The 27,737-nt window shown below is 49.4% G+C and overlaps 11 protein-coding genes across 11 annotated transcripts; 6 read left to right on the forward strand and 5 right to left on the reverse strand.

The window, feature by feature from the left end:
- Nucleotides 1-567: 567 nt before the first annotated feature.
- Nucleotides 568-1,569, forward strand: CCOS01_13243 (short chain dehydrogenase; the record flags this gene model as incomplete). Its single annotated transcript, XM_060461389.1, has 1 exon — nucleotides 568-1,569. One exon carries the CDS (start codon nucleotides 568-570, stop codon nucleotides 1,567-1,569), a length of 1,002 nt encoding a protein of 333 aa, XP_060307817.1.
- A 218-nt stretch (nucleotides 1,570-1,787) lies between these two features.
- CCOS01_13244 (uncharacterized protein) lies at nucleotides 1,788-2,416 on the reverse strand (the record flags this gene model as incomplete). Its single annotated transcript, XM_060461390.1, has 3 exons — nucleotides 1,788-1,826; nucleotides 1,888-2,135; nucleotides 2,227-2,416. 3 exons carry the CDS (start codon nucleotides 2,414-2,416, stop codon nucleotides 1,788-1,790), a joined length of 477 nt encoding a protein of 158 aa, XP_060307818.1.
- Nucleotides 2,417-2,978: 562 nt separating this feature from the next.
- CCOS01_13245 (glyoxalase/Bleomycin resistance protein/Dioxygenase) lies at nucleotides 2,979-3,581 on the forward strand (the record flags this gene model as incomplete). The annotated part of the gene is made up of 1 exon (XM_060461391.1): nucleotides 2,979-3,581. One exon carries the CDS (start codon nucleotides 2,979-2,981, stop codon nucleotides 3,579-3,581), a length of 603 nt encoding a protein of 200 aa, XP_060307819.1.
- A 903-nt stretch (nucleotides 3,582-4,484) lies between these two features.
- Nucleotides 4,485-7,064, reverse strand: CCOS01_13246 (uncharacterized protein; the record flags this gene model as incomplete). The annotated part of the gene is made up of 3 exons (XM_060461392.1): nucleotides 4,485-5,061; nucleotides 5,221-5,284; nucleotides 5,465-7,064. The coding sequence occupies 3 exons, from the start codon at nucleotides 7,062-7,064 to the stop codon at nucleotides 4,485-4,487; spliced, it is 2,241 nt and encodes a 746-aa protein (XP_060307820.1).
- A 965-nt stretch (nucleotides 7,065-8,029) lies between these two features.
- CCOS01_13247 (uncharacterized protein) lies at nucleotides 8,030-10,011 on the reverse strand (the record flags this gene model as incomplete). Its single annotated transcript, XM_060461393.1, has 3 exons — nucleotides 8,030-8,171; nucleotides 8,235-9,196; nucleotides 9,259-10,011. The coding sequence occupies 3 exons, from the start codon at nucleotides 10,009-10,011 to the stop codon at nucleotides 8,030-8,032; spliced, it is 1,857 nt and encodes a 618-aa protein (XP_060307821.1).
- A 225-nt stretch (nucleotides 10,012-10,236) lies between these two features.
- CCOS01_13248 (glycosyltransferase family 2) lies at nucleotides 10,237-11,201 on the forward strand (the record flags this gene model as incomplete). Its single annotated transcript, XM_060461394.1, has 3 exons — nucleotides 10,237-10,532; nucleotides 10,601-11,032; nucleotides 11,087-11,201. 3 exons carry the CDS (start codon nucleotides 10,237-10,239, stop codon nucleotides 11,199-11,201), a joined length of 843 nt encoding a protein of 280 aa, XP_060307822.1.
- A 552-nt stretch (nucleotides 11,202-11,753) lies between these two features.
- Nucleotides 11,754-13,595, reverse strand: CCOS01_13249 (MFS transporter; the record flags this gene model as incomplete). The annotated part of the gene is made up of 4 exons (XM_060461395.1): nucleotides 11,754-12,522; nucleotides 12,598-12,868; nucleotides 12,921-13,349; nucleotides 13,415-13,595. The coding sequence occupies 4 exons, from the start codon at nucleotides 13,593-13,595 to the stop codon at nucleotides 11,754-11,756; spliced, it is 1,650 nt and encodes a 549-aa protein (XP_060307823.1).
- Nucleotides 13,596-15,570: 1,975 nt separating this feature from the next.
- CCOS01_13250 (uncharacterized protein) lies at nucleotides 15,571-17,808 on the forward strand (the record flags this gene model as incomplete). Its single annotated transcript, XM_060461396.1, has 3 exons — nucleotides 15,571-16,360; nucleotides 16,411-16,832; nucleotides 16,885-17,808. The coding sequence occupies 3 exons, from the start codon at nucleotides 15,571-15,573 to the stop codon at nucleotides 17,806-17,808; spliced, it is 2,136 nt and encodes a 711-aa protein (XP_060307824.1).
- A 666-nt stretch (nucleotides 17,809-18,474) lies between these two features.
- CCOS01_13251 (serine carboxypeptidase) lies at nucleotides 18,475-20,480 on the reverse strand (the record flags this gene model as incomplete). The annotated part of the gene is made up of 7 exons (XM_060461397.1): nucleotides 18,475-18,644; nucleotides 18,719-19,079; nucleotides 19,141-19,182; nucleotides 19,233-19,639; nucleotides 19,693-19,929; nucleotides 19,979-20,141; nucleotides 20,202-20,480. 7 exons carry the CDS (start codon nucleotides 20,478-20,480, stop codon nucleotides 18,475-18,477), a joined length of 1,659 nt encoding a protein of 552 aa, XP_060307825.1.
- Nucleotides 20,481-23,076: 2,596 nt separating this feature from the next.
- Nucleotides 23,077-23,664, forward strand: CCOS01_13252 (uncharacterized protein; the record flags this gene model as incomplete). The annotated part of the gene is made up of 2 exons (XM_060461398.1): nucleotides 23,077-23,110; nucleotides 23,177-23,664. 2 exons carry the CDS (start codon nucleotides 23,077-23,079, stop codon nucleotides 23,662-23,664), a joined length of 522 nt encoding a protein of 173 aa, XP_060307826.1.
- A 991-nt stretch (nucleotides 23,665-24,655) lies between these two features.
- CCOS01_13253 (uncharacterized protein) lies at nucleotides 24,656-27,333 on the forward strand (the record flags this gene model as incomplete). Its single annotated transcript, XM_060461399.1, has 9 exons — nucleotides 24,656-24,705; nucleotides 24,770-24,892; nucleotides 24,970-25,088; nucleotides 25,138-25,305; nucleotides 25,362-25,909; nucleotides 25,983-26,256; nucleotides 26,333-26,508; nucleotides 26,576-26,756; nucleotides 26,810-27,333. The coding sequence occupies 9 exons, from the start codon at nucleotides 24,656-24,658 to the stop codon at nucleotides 27,331-27,333; spliced, it is 2,163 nt and encodes a 720-aa protein (XP_060307827.1).
- Between the last annotated feature and the right edge of the window lie 404 nt (nucleotides 27,334-27,737).

Raw genomic sequence — 27,737 nt, forward strand, 5'->3', positions numbered from 1 at the left:
CCATAATGAGTCCACATGGAGTCAACTTCACCTTGAGAGCTGCAGAAACGGACAGGGATCCGCCAAGAGTTGGTGCAAAAGTGGTACCTTGCTCTCGTCTCTCAGCGCTGCAGAGAACTACATGTATTCTCCACGCAGGATATCACCATGGGAAGTATTACCGGGGCTTTCTCCGATGCGTTCGTACCCGGATGGCGTAGTCAGGATCTCATTGCACACCGTACTAAAGCCGAGCTTACACGGAGTGCTAGGATCTCGCAGGCACAACTCACTCTTTACCGTAGCTATCACTGCTAGCTCCTGCAAGGGCATCACCCCTGCTACCTCATTGTAGAAGTGCGTGATCAAACCAGATACGCTGAAGGATTGAAGGGAGTGGCGTATGTCGCGCGGTACGCGGCGAATGATTTTCCCCGGTCTATGGCATGTAATGTTGTCTTCTTTACTTTCGTAGATTCAGGTGGGGTAAGCGACACGGACTCATACTCCACAAAAATCTTGTCCGTGCATGTTGACACTATCACGTCACATCTTACACCTCACGAACCGAACTCCCCCGCACACTCAATGGCGTACATTCAAACTATCATATATATCGTTGGTCTCTTGACTCTCAGTCTTGCCGGCCTTAAAGCAGTGAACTGGATTTCCATCTACACCCTTCCTTCGAGACTCCGCATCTATGCGCACATCTCTCCGAACGGGGATGCGCCCTGGGCCCTTGTGACGGGTGCTTCGGACGGCATTGGCCGCGCTTTTGCATCTGAATTGGCGACACAAGGGTTCAATGTCGTACTTCATGGACGAAACCATGCTAAACTTACGATCGTTGCGTCTGAGTTCCGAGAAAGATACCCCGCAAGGTCTTTCCGCATACTGGTGGCAGACGCGAGTGCCGTGCCAGGTGTAAACTACAATGGGGTTGAGCGGCCACTTCAACCCGTCGATTCATCACAGACTCACCCGGATTTTGCATCAATACAAGCGGAACTTCGTGATTTACATCTTACTCTAGTCATCAACAATGCGGGAGGCGGTCCCACCAACCCGGTCTTCTCGCCTCTCGTCGACTGCTCAACGGACAGGATCGCCAGCAACATCAGCCTGAATGCGCTCTTCCCACTTCATCTTACAAGAGTGCTTCTACCGGTTCTCCGCCAGAACGCGCCGGCCCTGGTGATGAACATTAGCTCCATGGCAGACGAGGGATTCCCTCTACTAGCGTCTTACAGCGCTAGCAAGCAGTTCCTCATGACTATGACACGTGCCGTGGGTCTTGAGCTGAAACTTGACGATGATAGTAGCAATGTGGAGTTGCTAGGTGTCCGGATAGGTCGAGTTACGAATGTTTCGCACTTGAAGGAGGCTCCGTCGCTATTTACGCCCGATTCACAGACTATGGCCCGAGCCGCCCTGGCACGTACCGGTCGTGGGCATGGGATAGTTGTTGGATATTGGGGCCATGCGCTGCAGCAAGCCAGCTCTAGCTTCTTACCGAGGTGGGCTAAAGACCAAGTCATGATGGCTATCATGCGTGAGCAAAGAGCTGGAGAGTTGAGAAAACAGTGAAATAAGACATGTAATTCTCAAGCAGGCGGCGCTTATGGAAGAGCACCTGTCAATCTGTCTCTGTATGGCGTGCAATCATAATGAAGGGGTGAACTTAACAAGTACTTTGGCAGAAAGTCTTTTGCTATCAACGTTGACGATATATTAACCCAGTCTGCCCGCTACATCAATGATGTATCTCAAATCTCCTGCTGCAGAGCTCCCAATGACCAGAATACCTATTCCGTACTCAGAATCGCCGCTGGCGGTGATTTTTCCTACCAGGAAATGCATCAATATGTGGCCAATGAAGTGCCTATCAGAGAATTGATCACTCACAGAAAACACCTCAAGAAAGTCGATACGAGGCTCGGTTAAGCGCTGAGTTGAGGAGCCCATGATAATGTGAGCAGCAAACGGCGAGTCGAAGCTCTTCCCGTTCACCAACTCCATATGGACCGATCCAAGCAAGACCAGTTCAGTCTTACTGCTCGTGCCCATGCGTTGGGTTGCCGCAAACCCTTTCGAGATACTGTGCCTCCTTGACGTCACTGAGGACCATGCACCCTCTCTGCATTTTGATATTTCTGTTGAGCATAGCACGCATAGGGCTTTGGTCAGCATAGAAAAAGACGCCCTTCAATTAATTAGATCACCGCGGGGGAAGACTTATCTTACCTGCAGTTCCATTAAATGTCCCGCTAGGACTGATGAAGGTTGCTTGATTCGAGAATACCTCGGTGGCTAGTCGATCTCCTGCATCCTCAACTTTGGAATCCGCGAGCTCATAGAAAGTAGCGATGAGGCTTTTGGCCTGGTAAGTGATAGAATCAGACAACCAGTCGGTGGCATTCGTGACGTAGCTCATTTTTTGTCAGGATTTGTTCGAAAAGTGATTGATATCATGACAGAGTAGTATGACAATGTGGCCAAGTAAATCTCGAAGAGAGAAGGTGTGGTGTAACAAGCTTCGAAGTAAGTAAATTCTTATTCGTGGATATAGCATGGCGAGCTGGAGATAAGAGAGAAATACTGTCAGCGTCAGATCACACACCTGTGGCTCGACGGTACGTCGCGTTTTAGGAAAACGCGAAGACGCGTTTGCCCATTCGCTTTTCGTCGCCTTTTCGTCTCTTCGGGATCGGGCTCGGGTTGAGTTCTGAAGGAGACCATCAAAGGATTGAGACGTTAGTCTCGACCAAGGTAGTCGGTCAGCTGGTGCTATCGCCTACATTTCCTCAAAGTGCCTTAGAAACGAGGGGAAACAAATGTCGTCAACTTTCCTGCTTCAATCTTTCACTTACATGAACTTTTGCTCAACACAATTATCTACCGCAATAGCTGCACGCCCAAAAGCACGATCGTCATCAACCTACAAAGTACTCCAAAGCTGAACTTAGAAGAAGACTGGTCAGAATTGGAAAGAAAGCATGTCAGAAATTTGCAAGGTTCTCGACTACGATGCTCCAGTTGGCAAGGTCAAGAGTCCATCGGGCCTCGCCCACGTTGTACTACGAACCGGCAACCTCCCCCGCATGGTTGACTTTTACACCACGTTCCTCGGGGGCAGCGTCACCTATGGCAATGAGTTGATATCATTCATCACCTACGACAACGAGCACCACCGTATCGCTTTGATCGGGGTTCCAGGAACGGCGATCAAAAACCCGGCGAGCTGCGGCCTTGAGCACATCGCCTTCTCTTTTGATACTCTGGAGGCTCTGCTGCTCGCCTACCGCCACCGTAGGATCCGGGGCATCGAACCCGTCTGGTGTGTCAACCATGGCCCTACGACTAGCATCTACTACAAAGACCCGGATGGCAACATGCTGGAAACGCAGGTCGATAACTTTGATACGGTCGACGAGGCCACTGCGTTCATGATGAGCGACGCCTTTACCGAGAACCCGATTGGTGTAGACTTTGATGCCGACGAGATGATTGGGGCCCTGCGCGCTGGAGGGGACGAAAAAGTGTTGAAGAAGCGGCGCGAGATTGGCCCGCGCGGATTGCCGGACTTTTCGAGCATGTGATATTATTTTGACTTAGCCGATGAGACTGTTCGTACTTGTTGTATAGTAGTAGTCACAATTGTCACAAGGAGTTTAGCTTGGGGTTACTGCAAGACTGAGAGTACAACATCCCGGGCTCGGCTTCGGCCTTGGCTGTGAGGCTATTGGACTGTCGGGTCCAGAACTCCATGTTATTACGTACCCTTGATCCGGGTTCGGCCCTGGTTTCCGAGCCCGAGTAAGTTGAAGTGTCGCATTTTGGGTTCATTTGACAAAGCTTCTGTTGGATTCTGGGTAGTCGGTAGAAAGGGTGGAATTAGAAAGCGGTGAAGGTACTTAGAAACGAACTACTTAATACCTACCTCGTTTAGAATCGTGGGCTTTACCTAATTCCTACTTTTTCTGTATATAATCTATACGTAGTCATATCATTAATTGACTCCGTACTAGCTGAACAGCTGCCCCTGCTGACGTGTATACTAACAATTTCTATTTGCTCAATCTACGAGAAAATCGTTTTCGTAGTGGCTTGATTGGGGCAACCATGGCCTCTATTAACTAAAGTTCCTAAGAGCGTTTTCTGATGGTGCATGCAATGAACCAGGTAATTAATGCTAGGAAGAGGCATCACTTGAGGCGTTATTATTGCTAGCAGCCATCAAAAAAGCTCATTCAACTTACGATCAACTACTTCATTCACATGGGATCTTTCGCCTGTGAAATAGGGGAATTAACCATCGACGTTTCATTTCAGTGATACGCATGCCCAGTAAAATAATTTTCCTCACCTCATCCTGTAGAAAAACAAGCCTCATGCCTTCAAATTTTTTGCCAACTTTAATTATACATTAATGGATAATCACTGATTGCTCGAACAGAACAAGAGTCTGGGTCATGGAACCGTTGGTGATCCTGAGAGGTAGACTACCACTGGACTTGGATTGAGTCTTCCATGTTGGGTACCGTAAAACCAGCGAGGTCGGAGTAAATCGTATGGCCATTCTGCGAAATTTCTATCTCTCGAACGCTCGCGACGCCAGACACAGGGTGGTCCTCTTCGCTAACGGTTTCCATTCGCGAAGGTTCGTGCTGGGGAGGCAAACTAGTGCCCGTGATGTTGGATGCACTGACGTCTTGGCTAGCAGTGATTGGATTGCGTGCGTAGACACCCGTCACCTCTGCTGACCTACCCTGCATAGAGGCATCACCCTGCAGGGACATTTCCATAGATGTCATGAGATCATCATAGCTCGTTGTGTTTTGGTTATTCCGGCTATCGCCCTTGTTCTTGTAACTGTCGACAACTCTCCGGGCCTGTCGGGCAAATTCTGTTGTCTTTGTAAAGGCAGCTTCGCCGGATGTGACATATTCGAGGCGACCAAAGAATCCAACGACTGTTTCCATGAGGGCTATGTCGCTCTGGTTACGGCTATCATATGGGTTGGACACCACATGGACGAAGATTGTAGTCAAGGCTGTGAATGGATAATAGAAGACGAGCCTTCCAGCATGTGAGAGGTTAGAAATAGTGAATCATCTGTAAGAGAGTAGTGGAGCGAGTTATCTGTCGTAACTGCGAAAACAGCCGAAGCTGTGTGGGGGTTTATGGATCGTCCAACAACCAGATTCCGGTAAAGATATAGAAGAGTGTGAGACATACCATGCCGGAGTGAAGCTCTCGATGTCCAGGTGCTTCGTGAGCAAGACAATGGACCTTGCAGCCTCTATGTGCGATATATGAGACTTTCTATCGATAAGGCGTTCCGCATCACGTTTTCCTTGATTGAACATGGGTGATCCACGTCGAAGAATGGAGCACAACGCGTAGTAGTAGGATGAATGTAGAACAAGGATTTGTACCCGTGATCCCCCCTGTCTCCCGAGGATTTTACCAAGTGGCCTACCAGGCCGGACCTTAATAGGAATAGATTTCAGCCAGCTCTCTAAATCCTGCAGCAGGCGATTCAATGCTGGCACTAGCCGAGATATTGGCATGAAGAGAGCGCTCGCAGAATACAAGGACCGGGATATGTCACCACCGATACGCGCAAGCTTTGTGAAGTATCGGAAAAAGTCGACGTCTAACTCTCCTTCGCCTGTCTCTGTGACGTTGGTTGCTGAACCCGGACGGGCCAAGTCGATTCCTCGCGGGAAAGTACAACTAATTTCTTCGTCGCATATGACCGCAGGTCGACCACAGCGTAAGGCAATTGACTTGTCCAGACAGTAGACTGCCCAGAAGACACGACTGCGCTCTCTCTTCTCAACATCAGAGAGACTCCATTCGGGAGGAGGGGCGCAGTTGAGTCCAATGCTCTGGGCTAACCGTAAAGCGACCGAGGAGAGAGTAAATTCGAGCCTCTGTGGACTGGACAGCCCTTGTGCAAAGATGGCCATCAAAGCCACTGCTTGCACAGCTATTAGGTCGGTGGCGCCGTGAACGATCTGGGACTCGTAGGATAGAGCTGACCGGAAGTATCCCCAGGCTTCAGAAACAGATGTTCGAAATGCCTCAGAAGTTTCATCGGAGAGTGAGGCTCGGAGCCCGGAAGCTACCACGACATTCAACAGCGCCAACCAAGACGGCTTTTGAACAACATCAGAACCATCTCCCATTTCAGCCAGCTGAGCGTGAAAGGTATTCCGGTCTAGGATGGGGAAGACAACTTGAACCTGCGTGAAATAGGCATCGATATACTCAAGCAGCTGCGGCCGAGAAATGTCTAGAATCCGATGAGGTGTTGATAGCGCGAGTGGCAAGTCTTGCGTGATGCACTTCGGCTGGCGAATATGGCTAAGGATGGCGTTTCGTATGTCCTGAACTGTTTCACAAAGGAGATCTGAGTCGGGTACTTTCTCTCGAATCCATTTCAGACCGAGGTCGGAAACGGTGGAGATGCCGGAGGAGGGGCCGGTGTATTCGTCGCCGTCGGTGGTTCGGCCCCACAAGGCCGGGCTGGTGTCTTTAAGGCTCTCCAAGTCCTCATCGCTGTCGAGGATTTTATCAAGTAGACTTTCACCTAGGGTAGAGGTGGAGTCGGCTGGAGTTTGGAGGATGACCTCGCTGTCGCGGGCCATCTGAGCAAAGAGGCTAGCCATGGAGTTGGAATCCATGGCTTGCCAGTCAGACTGAGCGGCAGGAGCGGCGATGGTGACGCTCCAGTCCAGAAAGTCTGATGCGGCGTCATTCTGCGCCGTTCCATCCGGCATGCGGTGTGTTGAGCCGGTGGTAGACTGGACGCACAGCCCTTGTTCAACATGGCACGCAGCGGCGCCGGCATCGGGCTGTCTCGGCAAGAAACGCTGGCCCAGGTCGATGACACTCGGGCTTTGGTCATTCTGAGAGGTGGAAAGACGTCTGTTGTCAGCGTCGGCTTCCGTCCAGCGACGTACCCGTCGCTCGCCGGCGTATGAACAGTGACTGGCTCGTTGTCTGCAGTTTTGGCAGACGGGTCGGACGCGGTCGCACTTGATTTTCTTCGCGCGGCATGCCTTGCAAGCCATGGCTCAAACATAAAGCGGAAATAAATAGTATAAGCCACGCGAAGATGGCTAGGTATGTGGAAGGGCGGTTGAGAAACGAAGAACAACATGAAGAATCTGTTGGTAACCGGTTCAAAGTGGAGCACCGGCAGGCCGGCAGAATCTCCACACGGCGCCAATGCTGCATCCTGCAACTTAAACGCGGGGTAACGGGAACGGAAAGATACATGTTTGGTACAATTTATTAGTAGCTCGAACCAAGCATTCTCAGCATATGGTGTGATTCCATTCAATATAACCTCGAGGAAGGCCCTCGCCAAAGTTTTCTAGTGTGGATCGATGTAGAAGTATACAAGTATCAGCAGACCCAAATCGTTGTATGTTTCCATGGCCGTCATTGAGAATACCTCACATGTATTTATTTAAAGTAGGTAAAACGGGGACAATGGGACTATGTCGAAATAACACTTGCATTGGGGTTCCCATTATCATCAGGACATTTTCTCTCGAAACTTTCGGCATCAGAAGTGGTTTTCTTGCTTGGATGTCAATACCCGACAGCACGAAGGCTATTCTCGATAGTACGTCGTCTGATGCTGAGTCAACCAGGCCGGTCACAGGGCATTTATCCTGCAACTTCGGCTTTTCGTGCCTATTGATGTTGCAGTATGAGAACAGGAAATGGGACATGGAAGCAGAGGGGGGGGGGGGGGGAGACCTTATGACCTGAAAACCTTAACGCATACACACTTGAAATAATAATCTAGTACTTAGAAGCATGATTCTATTTGCCTTACTCCTAAATGACTCTGTCGGCGGCAGTGGGGTTGCGGCGCCAATAGCATTGTCTCTTAGGGCTAAGCATCTTAGTATCAAACATCTTGCACATTATTACATCTGCCCCGCGAAGGCAGAGAAAGTCAGATACATTAAAGGAAGATGGGATCGAAGAGTACCATGGTTCATTTTGTACAAGAACATCATGATTACGATCTATATCCAAAAATCAGGCTGAAGTTCTCCCGCCACCTTGCTTGGATGATGCTCTTGACGATGTCTGATGCGCGATCCAAGGCAGCCTGAAATCTTTCCGCACCCTTCCTTGGACTGACAAAACAAACCTCCACACTTGAGATGAAGTTAGAAATGAGCTGCTTTTGAGGATAAGAAATGGAAGAATGTGATACTTACGAGTCATCGTTCACCGTGTAATTCATCCACACATTATCCGGGTCCTCCATCGTGTAACCAGGATCTTCAGCCAGCTTAGTCTCGATCATCGTCTGCATGATCAGTCGTGGACCGCTCCTCTTCCATACTGGATCAGAGAAGAGCTCTGGGACATCGTTGGGCTCCTGCTCCTCACTCATCATCTCAAGCACGTCCATGAGTCGGAAGTAGTTGCGGCCTTCACTGCCTTTAACAATTTGCGCATTGCACTCTCTTGCCGCATGTAGCAGCTTGTTCCTTGCCTCAGCGCGCGGCACAGTGCTGTCCAACGCAGCATTGCAGAATTCGACGACTGATTTCAGAACCACCTGCACAATTTCCGGGCGGCCGAGGTAAAAATGCGCTGTCGAAACCGTTTCCCAGCTAGCAGGGAGATAGCCAAAGTACAGACGGCTTGCCAGCTGAATCGTCAGGTCGACTGTCGCTTTGATATGTGCTGAATGTTCGAGGAAAATCGATTTTCCAAAAGAAGTGATGAGGTGTGGTGTGTATTGCTTCACACTCGTGACAGCTGAGTATTTCTCGCGGAGCGTCTCGATCTGGCCCTCGATCTCTGCAGTTGTGAACAGAGGGACCTCCTCAAGGCTGGCGGTGTGAATGCCCTGGCTCCTTTGGTCCATATCGTCGTCATCGTGCCCAAGAGTGTCGATCGCATTCTGCAGGCGCTTAGAGAGTTGCGAGATTGTCATAAAGTCAATCATTGAATGTTCAAATATGCTTCCAGAGCGACCATTAGCAGTGACCAAGATCTGGAAGCTCTTGTCGTGCCAACGGTTGAAGGAGTCTCCGAGATATCCATAGCGGATGCGCTCCTCACGCGTCACTGGGGTGCTGTCATCCAGGCACAGGACAAAGACGGACTTCTCTATCGTGTCGAGATATGACGTATTTCTCTCGTCGTACGAAAGCAACTCCCGTCGATTCTGTAGATATCTAAGTTAGCTCGTCGATAGAGATGTCGGATGTGATGAACGCATGTGCCTACCGTAGCCCATTTGTCACGATTGTCCGTGGTCAGCATGCCCGTCCATCTCTTCTCCTCAAGGGTCAGGCCTAGGATAGCCCCAAATACTGCCCTTAGATGTTGATGCGACACGATGTCATCTCCCTGCTGCAGGACAACTTTGAAGAGGTGACCTCTCCGAAGAACAGCTACGTACTCGTTGCCCGGGTACTTCAACATCTTATCGCAGCCTAAATTTGGCTCCCTTAAGGCGTTGAACAACCACAACAGGGAATTGCCGCAATTCGCCTTCTCCCCTAGGTAGTCAGGCTCCAGGTTGCCGTTGTCGCGATCACGTTTGAACTCGCATACTGCCCTGGTGAGCGCAGCCGCTCGCTCAGCTTGAGAGTGCGTGGTGGTGCTATCAAAGTGGGTGCCGAGAAAATTGCTGTATGGGGCCAAAGGATATCTACGCTTGTTGTGCAGTGCCTTCAACAAGGGCTCAGCGATCCAACTCTCGACTGTCGGATCCTCGGCCTTGATACGCAGCTGATTGTAAAGCTTACGACCGATACTGTTGGGTCCAACCAAAGCATGAGCCTTGCGACTAAGCTCAGAATACTCTTCTCGGTTGAGGGAGAAGTGACCGATGTTGTTAAGGAGGTCCTCGACTGCTTCATCAAGGTCGACAAGCGGATATCTTGGGAGCTCCTTCACGCTCCTGCAACAGTAAAAGCCGTGACAAGTTTCTTTGTTTTGACTCAAGCTCAATCGTAGGTGACGTCGAGATGGCATTGGCTCTTGGCGATTTGTGGTAAATGTCCGCGCTCCCTCAAACGCTAATTCAGGGAAATAACCAATTCCTAACGCAGGGCGTGGAGTGTCTACGACAAAGCAGTCATTTCTTATTATTCCAGCAAGTACAAACCTGCACCCTTACCCAAGGAGCCGAGCTACAGTCCGGCGGATGTCAGCATCATAGTTCCGACAATCGATACTGAGTCGACATTTACGGAATGTATGCGTCTCTGGCTGAAGTCAAAGCCACGAGAAGTCATCATCGTGACAGTTGAGCGAAATAGAGACCGCATCGTGCGACTATTGGAGCCTCTCAAAGAGGATGCTGACAAGATTGTCATCCTCTGTGCGCCATTAGCCAACAAACGAGTGCAGCTGGTTGTGGGTGTCAAGGCTGCTCAAGGTAGTATCCTCGCCTTGGTGGACGACGACGTGTACTGGCGGGCTGCAGGTGTGCTCCCATATCTCTTGGCACCTTTTGAGAATGCCAAGGTCGGTGCAGTTGCTGGCATACAGAGGTCTGAAAACCCTCGCTAGTCGATCAGAGTGAAACCAGAATGTAGTTGAGAGCTAATTAATAAGACAGTGCTGAGATCCGTACTGATCGCCAAGATCCAAACGTTATAACGGTATGGGAAGCCACTTCGACGTATGACCTATGCCAGTGGAAGGGTTCTCGCGAGGTACACTTTGCTGCCGACGGAGGCTGCTGGTGTTTGTCCGCTCGAACGCTACTCATCCGCGCTTCTATCCTACAAGATCCATCTTTTGTTGATACCTACACCCACGAGATTATTGGCCATAAGTTGGTGAACACTGCGGATGACGTTGTCCTGACCGGTTGGGTGTTCGATAGCGGATGGGAGGTCTTCATTCAAAACGTTCCCGAAGCGGAGATCACCACCAATATTCCTGAGGACCATAAGTTTGCCTTGCGGATTCTTCGTTGGGACAGAGGAAACTTTCGTACGTTTCTCGGATACATCTTCGTCCACCCAGGACTCCCAAAACTGATGCGGTAAGCGTGACAAATGGCCCGTCGAGTGTTTCTAGGCTGATTCAATATTGTCAGGAGGCATCCATACACTACTTTCAAGATGATCGAGCGGCTCGCTCGACCAATTTTGGCCTTAATGTACCTATGGGCTTGGCTTCAGACTCTGAGCACAGTACCTTGGATTGCGTGAGCTTATTAACCATCTTCGAACACCTCCCATGACGCAGTACCCTTCTGACTGGCTATTCACGATGGATTTGCATTCTTGGCTTGGGTGATAGGTGGCTGGGGCGGATGGGTTTCGTCTTACAAATCCTTCCTCAAAAAGTACCCCTACTGCGGCCGTCAATGGTGGGAATTCATCGTTATGGATCTGTTTGGTCCTGTCGTGGACATCTATGTCTACTTCACGATGAACAACAATAGCTGGTTAACAAGAGTAGCAGACATTCAAGAGATGAAATAAGCCGATGAGGATGTAAATAGAAGTTGACTTACCTTTTAATGATCTATTATCTCATTTCTTCGCCGCAATCACGATTGAACTCTTCCTTCATAGATGAAAAGTCGGCGGCTTATGTGTACTTCTCTATAAATTACTCTTTATTACATGCATATATGCGTCGGACCATCCTCAGGGTACCCAACTTGCCAACGGGGCTTTCAGACACATATCCCGAGTCTAGACTGAACTAGGGCAAGATGCTCAGTACAAGACGCAGAGCTATGGATTCTTGTGAAATTACTTCTCCGGAACTTCTTCGGCTGAGGCTTCAGTAGTCGGACGCTTGGTGTCAGGTATCTGTCGCCACTCCATGCCCCAGCTCACCAACCAAGCTAGGGCTGGGGTAGCAAGAGCAACCCAAAAAACGTTCTTCAAGGCAGAATTGAACGCCTCAACGACAGCATCCAGGACCTGCGGGGGGACAATCTTCCTGAATTCCCCTGCACCAACTTCCACCACAGCCGCAGCATCGATTCCCTCAACCCGAGTAAGACGCCGTAGTAATGCATCTGTGAATAGATTCTGCCCGATACTAGGAGCCAAAGCCCCGCCCAGCATCTGGAAGAACATAATGATCACGAGGCCCGTTGGCACATCTGCCTTCTTGAGGACCACCTGAACAGCAAGGATTGGCATTTGGCTACACATGCCGTAACCGACTCCGGATGCGATTTGGGTTCCGATCCATTGACCGCGTGGACTGTGAGGATTTATAAGCTGGTAGAGGCCGCCTCCGATAGCCTGAATTGGGGCACCAATCCACATTAAAGGAACATAGTGTCCAAACCGCGACGAAATCCATCCAGCACAGATTGTGCCAAGACTATTGGACACGATGATGGGCAATAAAAATATACCTGAGTCTCTGGCGCTATTATTTCTCACGGACTGGAAATAGATTGGCCAGTAGTATGAGTTGAGCACGATGGCCACTTGTACGAGCATCATGAACCCACATGATGCCACGACGGTTCGGCCCCGCAATATACGGAGAGGAACAGTGGCGCTGAGGTAGTGAGCGTCAGTATGCAATCGGATGCAAAGCAAAGGTCTCTTGGACCGGTTTACACTGGTAACTTACGTCTCTTTGCCCCGAGCTTGCAAACCCACGAAACAAAGCAGCAGCAAGCCGAATCCGATGAGGCAGCCAAAGACTTTCGGGTCTGACCACGGATGAACAATTCCTCCCCACTGTAAAGCCAGGTTCAGACATGATGTTGCACTGAGAAGTATAATAGCGCCGAGCATGTCGAGTTGGCGTAACTTATCCTGCCACGGCAATCCTTCCTTGACAGCAGGTGGAGGGTTCCTCAAGCTGAACCATATCAGAGCTAGTCCGACAGCTCCAAAGGCTAAAGTCCGTCAGCTGAGGGCTATTGAGAAAATAGCGGGCGGTCAACTTACGGAGGTTGAGCCAAAAGATGAATCGCCATGTAAGAGTCTTGCTATCAGTTATGGCGCCACCAACAAGCGGCCCTATCGCCGATCCGGTGCTGTACAGACCCAAGATAACCGGTGACAACTTTGCCTGCTTCTTCAAGGGGACGCAGTAAGACAGTATAGTGGTAGTCCCACTCACCAGCCCGGCAGCGCCTACGCCAGAAATGGCTCTTCCCACTATGAGGGTTATTGAATTTGGCGCGACGGCTGAGATGACCGAGCCGAGTTCGAAGACGACAAGGGACGTGCAGTACACCCATTTTATGTTGTAAAACGCATAAAGTCGGCCGCAGGTCGGTAACATTGCCATTTGAGCTATCAGATAAGAGGATCCATACCAGCCGATATCGTTTAGGCTGTGGAAGTCGCTTGTGATCTGAGGTATCGCGGTCGCTTGTTGTGCATTATGTTAGGCAAGGTTTCGGTCATTTATCGTGGTTGGGAGAGTGTTTACGGACCCAAGATAGTATTATCCAGTGCCAGAACGAAGCAAATAGCCATGAAGGCAATGGTCAGAGAAGCAAGAGCCCATCCTTGCATGTGGGCCGTAGTCTGCTGCTCTCCCTCGTTCTGTTGGTTCTCGAGTTGATTCGCAGTTGCTTCAACGGGCGGAGACGACTTCGTAGGATCGGTCGTCATTTTCTTGTCGAGAAGGGTTTCTGAAAGAGTCGTCGTCAAGACCAACGGGACTTTCTGAGATTTTGAGAAACAGTGATTGTAAGTTCTTGAGTCGAGGAGTAGATCTGCTTGCTCAATAAATACGAACTTGTTGGGGTGACCGTCTGGAGCACAAAATCTGGTTCGTTGGATAGCCGGGCGGTGTGATCCATGCTAATCAGGCTAAGATGTTCCCTCTTGGCACTGTGGCAGTCTCGACCTATGAACGTGAGGTGGACAGATGACCGAATGATGCAAATAGCGGCACAGCCCGTTGGTCGCAGTATCTGGAGTATCCTCCCTCTGTGCGTCGCCTGAGGTTCAAATGTTCAATTTCTCTCCCAGGCCCGACGGGATACCGGGTTCTTCCCGCTTAATTCCCGCTAGGCCCCTATTGAGTCCTATTGAATCGCAACAAAGTAATATCATGTAGGGTAAATATGGAATCGGCCCAATACCTGATAACAACACGAACCGATCATCAGCTGTTATAGGAGGTCCAATGTGCATATGTACGAGTCGGTCGAGATCCTGTGTCCGAGGGTGGAGTTGAGATGTAACCCCGCTGGCCCGCCTGCTCGTCAAGTCTGTTCCCACCGAAGCTCAACTACGTCCAAACAAGTTACACTGGGTTATGGGTGGGGGCGTCGCCGCGTCGGCAGACCTGCCATATCCGTTAGTGTTTGGCCAACTGGGTATGGTACCCCGGATCGTGCTACATCCATACAATATGGGGTTGAAGAGTGAGGGCGCTAAGAGGAGACCACCTAATGCTGGACAACGAACACATAAGCCTCACATTATGAGTGCTCATAATATCTGCCCGTGTGGTGACTTGATAACTAGGTATTCTCCCTCTCATTCAAAAACATCACTTTTTGATCACACATTATGCTTGATGGTCTCAGCCACCTGAATGGCCAAGGTATTGATACAATGCTCAGGAGTTCGGTGTGCGATAATAATCATGTTGGTTCAAAGAGCCTATTTTAAATCTGCAGGGGCCATGAACCAGATTGTGATCAGTCATCTGGAGGGCTTTATCACGTTCCTGTAGCGGAAACCAGCAGCCCGGTGGGTTTTCACTCTTAAGCTTCTTCGAACTTGAGCGTAAAAATGAATTACTTCAAGCTGGCATCTCCCGAGCTCCGTTATCTCTGGGCCTGCACCCTATTTTTAACACGGCCTGTTAGATGTTGGGTCTCAAATATCGGGCCTCCAATGGATGATGGCCGACAAAAAGGCGAGGAGAGCGTAATATTGACGGAAACAGTAAATGTGGTGGGCTATCGCGAGCAGTGGCAGAGTTTCTAAAGCTATTTGGTTGAAGTATGTTTCTATCCACGAATACAGGTGGCTTAAGCGAGGGCTTTTCGCCAAGCCTATATAGGCTATCTTTCACTTGATAAGGTTGCTCAAACTCCTAATGAGCGCAAAAAATACCTGCTTAAGTAATTACCTGCAAGCCTGCTCTCCTAATCGCACTTTTCCCATCATTTATGTATTGTCAGTGCCGGGGAGCTGAGGAAAACTACTAGACTGGCAGTCCCAAAAGGTATTTTCTTGTTTTTCCAATCAAGCTGAGCCTATTGATATACTTTCCACTAGACACTGCAGCAAAATAACCTCAATTACTGGACTTTGTCGTATGGTCTCAGCCCATCCTCAGATCCTTGAGGATCACCCGTGCCACCACCCTCTGCAGCTCCGGAGGCCTTGCCGACCATGCAGCAGGCTAACGATGATTCGTCACATGTACCCAGCTTGTACCAGCCTAGCCCAGATCGAGCTATCAATAACGTATGTTTATTTAAAATGATTTATTTTGAGTGTCCGCCAGCCTCTCCCAACCTAGCATCTGGTAATAACCTTTGTTATTGGCGATACATTGTGACTTGGGTCATTCCAAAAGCAACAGGTCCGACAGACTCAACTAAAGAAACTCTTCTCCGTCACTATGTCTCACGTCTACACATCTATATCAGCACTCACCTCTCTTGAATTTGACTCATATCCTCTCGGCGCTATTAAGGCCAATGGGTGGTTCCAAGATCAGCTCCGACTTAGTGCAAAAGGTCTTGGAGGCAACTTGTTCTACTTCTATCGTTTCGTCAAAGAAAGCACTTGGCTTGGGGGTACATGGGAGTACACCCCCTTGGACGAGGCAGCTCCGTACTGGTATAACTACATTGTTCCCTTGGCATACACGCTTGACGAGGCATCAGATCCGGATTTGTACATCGAAATCAAGAAACAGGCGGATTATTTTCTTGATTACACGTTATCTCACCAAGCTACGGATGGCTGGCTTGGACCAGAGACAACGCCCCATACTCGCGGTATCTGGGCGCGCTGTCTTTTGCTGCAAGGCCTCAGGAATCATGCCATTGCGGACTCCTCAAAACGGCAGACCATCATGAACGCGATCTTCCGTTTTGTTAGACTAGTGCACGCCATGCTCAAGGATAACTATGCGGGGTATATCCCACAGAAGGACGATGTTTTCGACTTACAGCTCTTTGGTGTTGCCCGCGCCCATGAGCTAGCACTAACTCTTCAATGGCTCTACGACCAAACACATGATACTCAAGATCGCAGAATCATTTGGGAGGTCATGGAGATGATGTGGCAAGGATCTCGAATAATGGAAAGAGATTGGACCATCTTCTTCGGGAAAGACTTTCCACAAGAGCCATCTGTCAGATATAAGTCTCTCAATTTCAAGCACGGTGTCAATGTTGCGCAAGGTTAGTCGCTAAGATGGAGACGCACGCTGATATTGACATCACATACACAGGACTCCGTTATCCAGCTCATCTATATCGAATGCACCCATCTCCTGAGCTGGCGAACTTATCCAGAGATGCTGTGCGCAAGACCTTCAAATATCATGGAACTCCCGCCGGATCAGTCAGTAGCGATGAGTACATCGGTGGCCTCTCTCCTCAACGGGGCTCTGAGCTTTGTTGCTCCGTCGAGCTTATGTTCTCATTGTCATACCTTTACCAACTCTTTGGGGACAATGACTTGGCCGACCGGGTGGAATTAGCAGCGTTCAACGCCATTCCAGCTGGAATTAGTGCGGATTGGTGGAGCCATCAATACATCACTCAGGTTAACCAGCCGTGGGCCTGTGAATTGGAACTTGCCAAAGACGAGAAGACGCCATTTTACGATGTCTGTCGATACGCCAATGTCTTTGGACTAGAGCCAGAATTTGTTAGTGGTCCGTCTAGACATCATGGGTCTTTCTACTAACAGGATATGAAAGCCTTGCTGTACTGTCAATCATCCTACCGCATACCCCAAGATGTTGATGAACGCCTTTCTCCGAGGTCAGACAAGCCATGGCGAGCCTTCAGTGGTCCATGCCCATCTCATTCCTTCTCGACTGGACATCGACGGAATAAGCATCAATTGCGAATCAAACTACCCTTTTGTTCCCTGCGCATTGCGTTATTCTATCCATGCGCGAGAGTCCTTCGAGTTCCTGATCCGAGTTCCACATTGGTCATCGAGCTCCTCCACAATAGAGCTATGTGGAAACGAATCACAGTCTCGACGAGAAACGCAACCTTTCGGCTCGACTGCTGGAAACGGAGATTCAGAATTCTTTCACCGTGTACAGATTCCTTCTGGAGGAAAATTTGTCATTTTCGTCACGCTGAACGCGGATGTGAGGGTCAAGGAACACGACGACAAGTCTGTCAGCGTTTACTATGGCCCCTTGCTCTATGCTTACGAAGTCGGCCACAAGACGATCACGAGACTTCCACGCAACTACAAAGACCAAAGCTCCGATTGTACAGAATTTGCAAATGTCAGCGATCAAGACGATGAGCCGTGGAGGAAAGCGTGCCGTGATCACGACTACCTCCCGAATTCTCGTTGGAACATTGGAGTTGACCCTAGAAAGGGCGTCAAAGTGATCGTTGAAAGAGACCCTTGGGTGGAAGGAGTTGAGAGGCAGGTGGCTGCTCTTCCGAACCCGGTTTGGGCTTCAGGCACTTCGCCCGTATATCTCGAGGTTGAGGCTGCTTGGGTAGATTGGCCTGTTCAGAACGGAACAGCAGCAGACCCCAGTGCAGTCGACACAGCTGTGCACGGGGAGACATTTGTGGCCCGCTTGGTTCCATACGGCACCGCAAAGCTGCACATAGCACAATTCCCTGTACTGAGAACCGAGAAGATTTGACTGCACGTAAGGACTAGAGGGCGCGCTGAAAAGTTGAAGTTGGATCACATTCAGCGCTGAACATTCCCGCGACTATTACCTCGACTTATTGATGTCCTACTGAAAGTGTTATATCTCTTGATTGACAGAATTCATCTTACTCTCTGATACTCGGTTTCGACAAGGCATATTTTGGCTTACTTACTTACTAGTTCTTTATGTCCTTCCTATCGAATAGCTTTCATAAGAAATCTTTATAACGCAAGCCATTGATCAGTAAGTCTGCATCGAGCCGAGTCTCAGTCCTTCTTGCAAAGTTGACCTTAATTAAGTTGACCTTAATTAAATTAAACTCCTGAAACCCTTCTCTTCATTCTTTGGCTTGGAAGTGAGCTACATGGATTGGACAGCTATCGATCATATTATCAGAAGCTCATCACTTTTTGACTTCCGACCGATTGACAGGTCAATTGCAATGATCTTCCTCAACATAGATGTTTCTTTCACTATCCTAAGTTTGAACAGTGTCAAGATCAGAGCAATAACCCAGATCCTCCATACCCTAGTCCCCACAGGTCGACATCCCATATCTCTAGACCCCAAGCAGAACGACCAAGTCGGATGGGGCCGTGTTTCGTTGCCTGGCTCTCAGGTCACACGAGATTCATGGAAGTCTCATTTGGCTATTCAAGCTGATGTCTGTGCCGGCAAAGGCGGAAGTGAAGTTGTCTTGGTAGTCTTGGCGGTTCCATTCGTCTGATACGTACTATCAGGGTTGATCCTGATTTGTCCCGTGGCGATATCGAAACGATTACTGGTTCTGTTGAAGATCTGGAAAGCAGCAGCTGGTTGGAAGTCTACTGAGAGTTAGCGTTCACTAAATCGAGACTTATGGCTACTTCGGTACGAGCCGCGAAACGAAGTCACTTACAAGGTATCTCATGTCCAGCATTCCACACTCGAGTGAAGCTAAGTTTTCCGTATTGCCTAGTTTCGCCATAGGCTTCACCATCCACCATCAAGCTGGTGTAGCCTGCGTCGCGGAATTTCTCAGCCCCGGACCAGTTGGCCGTGAGTGAGAGCGCCTCGCCTCCCAGCCAGTTGCAGATGTAGTCAGCATCACCGTAAACTAACGACACCTGTACATCAAGTTCAAGAAGCTTTTCAACATCCGGAAGATATCCAACCGCAAAGTCACCTGAAAGGGTGTAAGCAGTGTAGAGCAGATTGCTTGACGTGTAGTTCAGATCAACACCAAGCGCGTTTTGTGCTGGGGCGGTGTTCAGCCAGGGCTGGTCACTCAAGTCAGTTTTGATACTAATTAGTCTCGGGTTTCTAGATAACACAACTTACTCGCCAGTTGTCAGGTGGGACATCTTTGCCAGATGGGTATCGCTGAGAAGGGTAAGCTCTATCTTTCCTCAAGATACAACGAAATTCCTTACGATATCATAGGTTCCTCGGCCTTCCAGGTTGAAAGTGTAGTACATGCCCTCAACATCGGATTGGCAGATGAATTGTGCGGCAGAACAAGCCGACCGTCGAACAATTGAGTCGCGGTCAAGATAGTCACAGTAGTCAAGCTTCTCTTGGCAGCCGCCAGGGCGATCTCGATTCCACTTGCCGTATTCATAGATCGTGTCGTTGATGAGATCGATGCCATAGCCATTGTTTTCGCCTCGAGTGAAGGCAAGCAAGTATTTGGTCTGCACGTGCTCATCCACGATGCCGTTAACAATGCCGAGACTTTTCAAGTTGAGTTTGCGCCCGACCGGAGTGCTTTGCTCAAGTTCAGAGTTGCGCTCGTTGAATAGGGTGTAAAACGCCGGACCCCAATGCCCTCCGAATGACTCTGTCTCATTGTTAGTCAAAACCCTTCCTTTCATGTTGTAGATGAATGCTTACCAGCCCAGAGGTGAAAATCGATCGAAGAAATGTTAGAAGAGCTTAGCTGCGGCAAGGCGTCATAGAACCCCTGCACCACTTCCCAACAAGTGACAGCAGCCAGACGACTGGTGTCTTCTTTGGTAGGGTCGATGACTGACCAGCGGCCCTCGCGCTCATCGGAGGTTTCTGGCTCCTTATCTACTAGAAGGTATGTAGGGTCAAGAAACCCCACCTCTTTCTCGCTGTAGGAGAAACCTGTTCATGTTAGATTGTAGACCTAAGTCAGAACTTCACGTGGGCTTACCTGTTCCAACTGGTTGTGAGAGAAATAAGACGTTCGATATTTCATTCCAAGCGTAGTCTCGAAGTACGGTGGTCATGTTCTCAACCACTTCGCAAGGCCCAATCTCTTCAAAAAGACCGATTAAGGAATCGGAACCAGGACCACCATTGAGCCAAAGCGTCACCTTCAAATTAGATGGTCATTGTTGTGAATGCGATCATCGTTGGATTAGTGAATAACTCACCGGATCATTTGCAGGATCTCTGCGCGACTCAAAGAACCAGAAGAAGACATGCACGTCCGGGGCAATATCGATGTATCCACTGTAAGAGTTGACTCCAGGGGTAGTCTCACAAACGCCATCCTTTCCAGGCTGTTTGTAGCGTATTTGCGAGCCTCCTGGACTGGTGATGGTTGTCACGCCCTCTGCAGCACTCGGTGCTTGTCTCGGAGGCAATACACCTGCGATGGCGGGGACTGCTGCCCCAGCGAGAAGAGACACCAGCAATCTTTGAAGCATCATATTGCTATTATTGAAGTCAAATGTCAATGAACTCGATAGCTTTTCAAGAATGACTCCTTTTTCTTCTTCTTCTTTTTTTTTGTTTCATTTTGGACTTCCGTGATATTTAATCTCGCTGCTAGGCATGGTTCATTCAGTTCGATTAACTAAGTAGGAAGCTCGATAATGCAACACGCAGTGCCCGTGGACGGACCTCCCACAACTTGGACGTGGCCTCGTATTCCCTCTATCATGGCAAATTTGTAGTCTCGGCGTATCTTGACATCCCGGCCATCACATTGCAACGCCAGAATCATATAGCAATTCGATCAGGCACTTGATGATCACAACGCCTGCCCGTCAAGACGTCATGTAGGTTGAGTCGACCTCCTTTGTGGGCGAAGCGGGGAAGGTTGACTTGGTTCGAACAGCAAATATCCGCACCAATCGGACAATTTGCCAACAGGATGCAAATCGGAGTGTTCCCTTGAACCCAAATTGAAGTGCTGAATGCCACTGAAGATCGTTGCTTTATCCTACGTTACTCCGGGCAGCTCTCCAATCTCTGACGCTTATCTCTCGGATGGCCCGAACTTGCATGACACCCCTGTTGTGAACTCGAAGTCGTCCGGATTCCAAGACCACTCTCAAGGAAACAGGCCAGCAATCCATCTCAATGTTTGACGTAATTTTCCTGGACGTCTTCGGAAGGAATAATGACATTGCAACCAGGAAAGATTATTTTTTTTGGAGGGGGGGGGGGGGGTAAATAATGAGTCCAATCGAAGGTCCACTCTCGATAATGCTTGACGATCACGACTTAAGCACACAGAGAAGGCGAATCATCATAACGCTCTGATTAAAAGGCCAATTACATCGAGAGAGCGTGAGTGAATCAATTCCTATCGTAACTATCTGGAGCTTAATGTTCAGGTCCATTGAATGAGGACGATGATGAGGAGGCAGCGCCCCACGAGCTATCAGCGTAGGAGACTACTTAGTTCAGTACTTTTACTGGTGTTAACTTTGACTTGATTCCAACACCTGGAACCGCCACATGACTTTAAAAGTCGTCACTTTGCCTTTGATCTATATCGAAACTTCTCAGCAAAGGCGAGCCGGTCTCCAAGATTGCAAGGCATCTCACTTTGGTGGCCTTCATTTTTCTATTCAGCGGTACCAGTAAATCTCCAGTCGAAGGCTCCCATCCATCATAGCTATATCAGAAGACTCGGATGGGCAGACAATGTTTCGGCGGCAGCAAGATGTGGAGTGTTGACTTCTATTCTGAACTCTGAGGCGGCCTGACTCATAAGGCGAGTGAACCTAAGGACGGAAAATGCGGCAGAGCTTTCAAGAATCGCAGCATGTGCTCAAAAGCTTTCAAAAATGACTACTGAGTCAGTAGCCCCAATAAAAGCTTCTTTGGCCTGTGGAATTTCAGCTCGTTCAAACTTTCTATGCGGCTTGATGTTCTGATCATGGCCGGTCGCATGGCAATGCCGATGTCCACGCTTGGAGAGGGCCAACCCGAAAGCTGCTGTGACGGCACATGGGCAAAGCGTCCAGTAAGATCGATCCCAAATCAGACGTCCAGCTTGGGATCGCTATGCTTCGCCTCCATTCCTCACTTCTCTCGAGGCCCGCATTACCCCGGCGCCCACATCGTCTTTTGGTTAGCCTTACCATATCAGTGTCGGTGACCGGACCCCACACCCCTCCGGTGTTAAACGCCTCCCGAAGCGGTACCGGATCCGATGACAACTTGCGCCACCCCGCTCCATCACTTCTTGGTAGCGTCATTGCGTTACACCACCTCCGGTCGTTGTCAACACTTCACTCCCGTCGTACTGTCGTTGCGATTCAAATACGTTCATATCCCCTTCACTTCCGTCTCATCCTATGTTTTCTTTATGCTCTCGCTTGTACTACGGTACACCAGGCCGGCGTTTCGCTCGGGCTACACTACTTGGTGATCTTTTATGTTTTAAATGGCTGTTCCTTCTTTTGTCGAAGCCTGTTCATCGTCATTCTTTCAGAGATTCAATGTTGTTTCACTGAACATCTGATCACTCCCCCCTCCCAAAGGATTTCACCCCTTCCTCTTGTCTTGATACGTACTAGTATTCATCCTCTACAACATCGTCGCAAGAACCTTTCAACCCAGGATATTGTTATTCAGGCTCCAAAAAACCTGTTGACAGAAATGGGGCGGTCTCGCCCAAGTGATTTCACTGGATGACGAAATGGGAGAGTCTTGGAAAGTACGAATGATCAAATGATCTGGATAGTCATAGAGGGCACAAAGAGCCAAGCGATGCTATTCAAGCTTCGGTGAAGCGTTTCGTGGAACCGTCGGTTGCTTTGTCTGCTAACCGATTCCGACTATTTAAGGATGGGACTTTATGCATGCAACCAGCAAGCAGTTCTCACTGATTCTATCTTCTCCATCGTCTCTTTTTTCCAGTGATTTCAGCACATCACATGCAACACGAAGGAGCTTGGATCAAACCAGGAACAAGAATTTTCAGGCAGCACGTTCATTCAAGGAGCAAGCTCTAGCTTCAAATACTCGAATATACACACGAAAAATAGCACGTTGTGCCGATCAATCATCATGGCGGATTCAAAGAAGCCGTTTCTGACGCCTGGTGAGTGTTTAAGTTAATTGTCCATTTTGGTCACCTCAGAGCCTCTTACTTACAATTATTCTATAGATCAAGTGAGAACTGCGGCTCTTACCTACGTGGATATTTTGGAGAAAAGTATCACCAACGGCACGGCCATCGCCGGAACCGTGACGTTTCTTGTGAACGGAGGTGTTTCGTTCAGAATTCGACTTAACACGCCAAACGGCAGCTGTCAAAAAGGGAACTGCAAGGAGTTCATCCTTGCTGTACTAGCTCACATTATCAACTGGAAGCTGCAGGGGCAAAATCAGGGAGAAGCCGACCTTGTGCTACTGCCTGAAAAGCTGAAGGAAATCCTGCTAAGCGACTCGCTGGATTACGCCAAGTTCAAGGCGTATTTCACAAACAGAGCGAAGATTCCTGTTGTGGGTCTAAAGGGCGTTGACAAATTCCTCAGCACCGATGAAAATGTGCTACCTTGGCTCCAGGCTCATCGGTTTGAGAGGGGCCTGGAAGAAATCAAGGTGGAGGCACCCGGTTCGTTGTGCAATCGACAGGTCCGCCTCTTGCTCTAGTAGCCGCGAAACTCTGGATCAGAGGATTTTCATAGATACACGCAGCAAAGCGAGATGAAATTAACAGAGGGCAGTGACAGCCTATTCTATCATACGATGCTTAGATAGAATGATTGCCTTCCTCTAGACTTCTGCTTCATTTGACGTGATGAGAGCCTACTGTTAATTGCCGAAAGCTCAGTCTGGGAAGAAAAGCCCATGTAATTACGGCCAAATCCCGTAACTCCCAAATCGTTACATTGAAGGCATTGGTATCAATGTTGTTCGAGGGGGATGATTGGCAACAACATGTAGGTCGGTGTTTATAGTAAGTAATAAGTAGGTAAGCTCAGATCTTTATGAGGAGTCCGATATTTATGTTTTTATTTCAACCGCTATTAACCCCAGAGTCAACCTGGTAAGACTAGAAAGCTTGCATTTGCGTACTTCTTGTGAAGTTGCGGGATCCTTTATTCTCATGCCGTGTGTTAGGTTGGAGAATGAACAGACCAATAGCATCGCATCTGGAGTCGGAAGCAGCGATAACGGTGACCCCACGTTAACACCCCCGCCGTCCGCAGTGCTATCTCTCCGTGTTTGGCTGCGGCTTGCGACGGGTTCAATGCACCCCGCATGGAACCAACAGCAAAGAAACCAATGCTCGAATAGGAATTTGGAGATAGCCAAAGTTGGGGATTCCCTTGCTAAGCGGGCCAGTCATGCCTTCAGTGTTATCAGCCACCTTGAACTACTTCGCTTTCGGACGTGGACTGCCGGGAATACGCTGAACTAAGAAATGCTATGGGCAACAGTAGTGCGAAACCCCGCACCCTGATTGTTGGAGGTTCGGACTGCCCTTCCGATATCTCTAGTTTTCTGGCTTCTGTGCGAGACGTCACTCGGATACCTTATCCACCGTACACCACAGCTCTCGCTGCCCTACGCCGTCAGCCTCTGGAAGTGCTTCCGAGTTTCGAGCCAAGTTGGGAAATAAGTTCTTGCGGCCTTAGAAATGGAGTCGTCTAACACTCAACGACGTATCACGAAACGATCATCTTACGCGTGCGTTACATCGAGTCCCCCTCACTACTCATGAGGCATGGCCTTACTGATAGGTCATCACCAGCTGCTCGCGATGTCGGAGGCAAAAGATCAAGTGCTCAGGCCTTCACCCGTGCAACAATTGCACGCAGAGGCGGTTGACATGTATCTTTGACGAGCGGGACAACAAGGTTATGGTAACGCAGGGGTGAGTAGTGACTTAATGCAATAGTCGACACACACTCGATTAGGTTGCACTTCTCTGACATGGTATTTTTGTCACAGATATCTATCCGAGTTGCAACAAAAAGTGGCACAGTTGGAGCGCGCTCAAGCAAGGGCATTAGTGGAGGAAAGCTTGAGGCATGCCGATGGCGACGATGATGCCGTCGCGTGTCGTGAAGGTACAGTCTCCTGGCTGAGTGTGAGTCAAGCCCATGCTCATTCAGCTAGATGATCCAAATAACCCGTCACGCTTCGATGAGCGCAGACGAAGTTATCACACGCCAGACTGGACAGGCGGAAACTCACCACCTGGAGATGGAGATGGCCCAGACTTGACAAATCCTCTGACTGCAACGCCATCTCGATTCTGCATGTCTGAGTCCAATGGACAACCGTGTGAGTTCTTTACTCTAGTAACTGCACCTTACAACACACAACTCATCCAAGCCTAGACTTCCTTGGCTCTTCTTCAAACTGGTCCTTTTCCCGCCAAGTCCTAAGCGTCACACACGAACACGTCTGCCAATCTCCTCTTCCAACAAACAGCCTCCTTTTCGACGGCTTCGCCCACGACCTCGGCTGGGACGGCTCACGAACGACGCAAATGCTGGACAACAGACTCATACCGAGCCACGACTACGCTATCTTCCTCATCAACGCCGTCAAGTTCCACTGCGGGCAAATGTTCCACCTCTTTGAGGAGGAAGAGTTTATGCTCCATATGCAGACGTTTTACGCCAGATCGTCGGCCGACCGGGCGGAAGAGAATAGCCTCTGGTACATCCACTTTCTCGTGATCCTGGCATTTGGTAAGAGCCTCATTCAGAGGAAGACGAAGGGGAACAACAGACCGGCCGGGGCGGATTTCTTCGTGCGGGCGCTGCAGCTTCTTCCTGATGTTACGGCGTTGTGTAAGGAGCCTATCATGTCGACGGAGATTCTGTGCTCGATGGCGTGGTACTATCAAGCGCTGGACTTTCGACATGCTGCGCACAACTTTGTGAGTCTATTTTTCATGATAATATCTACTTTAGGTTCATTATCACAGTCGAGACTAATCAAAAGTGGGATAGATCGGGCAAGCCAAAAGCGTGGCGATGAACCACGGCATGCACACAGACATGCCGATAATGGACTTGGGTCCAGGACTAGTCCAACGATGTCGCAAGATCTGGTGGACAGTCTACGTTCTCGACCGGCAGATGACTTCCCTGATGGGGCTGCCCCAGTCGACTCTGGACGAGGGCGTCTTTTGCCAACTACCATCCTACCCGGGCTCTGTTCACCGCACCACCGCGCTGAGCATGCAGATCAAGTTTGCTCGAATCATCGCAGAAATCAGCAGCAGTACGTCCAAGACTTTTCAATGTCCTCTTCAGCGCTTGAGTTCATATGTGCTGACTTCTTGCCTTCCCTTATTTAGCCGTCTACGGCGCAAAAGGCCGCCTCAATAAGAAATTCGTCCTAAGTACAAAGGCGGTGCTGCAAAGCATCGTTGCCGTGGCCGATGAGCTGCGTACTTCATTTCCGCTGTTTGCCGATGAGCGTTTCGACGGCATTTCGAGACTTTCTGCCCACCTGCATCTCCTTTACTACCAGGTGAGCAATTTTGTGTCGACACTTTCCAGTTTTGACTTTTGAGTTTTGTGCTAACTTTATGGTTAAGTGCATCATTCTCGCGACCCGACCTCTTCTCTTATGCTGTCTGATCAAGAGATTCAACTCTCCGCTTGAGGCCGACTCATTGATGGCATCGCCAAAAGTTCGGAATCCGCTTCAGATGTGCGCCGAGTCCGGTATCCAGATTCTTAACATCCTCGACCGTCTGAGAGCGCAGGGACTCCTCGGTCAGTATTATCAGGCAGCTCCAGTCGAGTAATAACTCTAATGTCTCGTTTAGAAACATTCCTTCCGCTAGATCTAGACTCGCTCTTCGTATCGACAGTCGCCCTGCTCGTCGCCCGCGGGGTCGACTCGCGTCTGATAGAGAGCCAAGTCCCCTGGCTCGATAAATCGCACGCCATCATCGAAGAAATGGTAGCCAGCGGCAACCTCATCGCCGACTTCAGGAAGAACGAGATGCAGAAACTGGAGGAGATGCTCCTCGAGTTCGACGTCACCCGACCGAGGCTATTAGCCGACTCGACAACCATTGTCGCACAGCAGCAGCAACAGTCAGTACCACTACCAGACTGGCAACAACCGACAGACGCACCAGCCTCTCTCCCACCGGCCCTTCTGCCGGCGGAGACGGGATTGCCACTGAGTCAAGAGACAATGCTGCCGGCGTACAGAGAGTTGAGCAAAGACAGCAGTAGTCAGGCAGAGGACTTGACGACGCAGCAAATTATAGACGTCGTTAATTCAATGGAGTGGGAAGACAATGAGTGGATGTCATTCACAATGGTCCAGGATGAAGCATGAAGTTGTGGGTCTCTTTGGGCGTTGTCGTTTGTAAGAAGAATGCACCCTTAATTCATTCCCTTTAAAAGTTAATTTTATATCTCCTGAGTCGATTAATATCGGCAACACCGACTTCGGTGTGGTGAAACATCCCACATAAGCCAGAAAACCTTATACTTTGATAATCGGCCAAGTTGAAAGAAGCAAGACTTTTACCATAGCAACTCTAGGTTGACAATTTGCGTTGTTCCTCTTTTGGCCATTCGCAACCGCGGCGCCAAGTTATCAGATAATCAACAGAACTAACACCCCAGACTGGTTAGTGGAGCTACGTTGCAACCAACATCCTCGCGACCGATCGACCCAAACAGTACATACGGAGTACGCAATTCGGGTTCAGTCCCGATCTAAACTCGCTACCCCAG

This window comes from Colletotrichum costaricense (assembly GCF_030867565.1).
Source record: "Colletotrichum costaricense strain IMI 309622 chromosome Unknown Scaffold_17.1, whole genome shotgun sequence".
Lineage (NCBI taxonomy): Eukaryota > Fungi > Ascomycota > Sordariomycetes > Glomerellales > Glomerellaceae > Colletotrichum > Colletotrichum costaricense.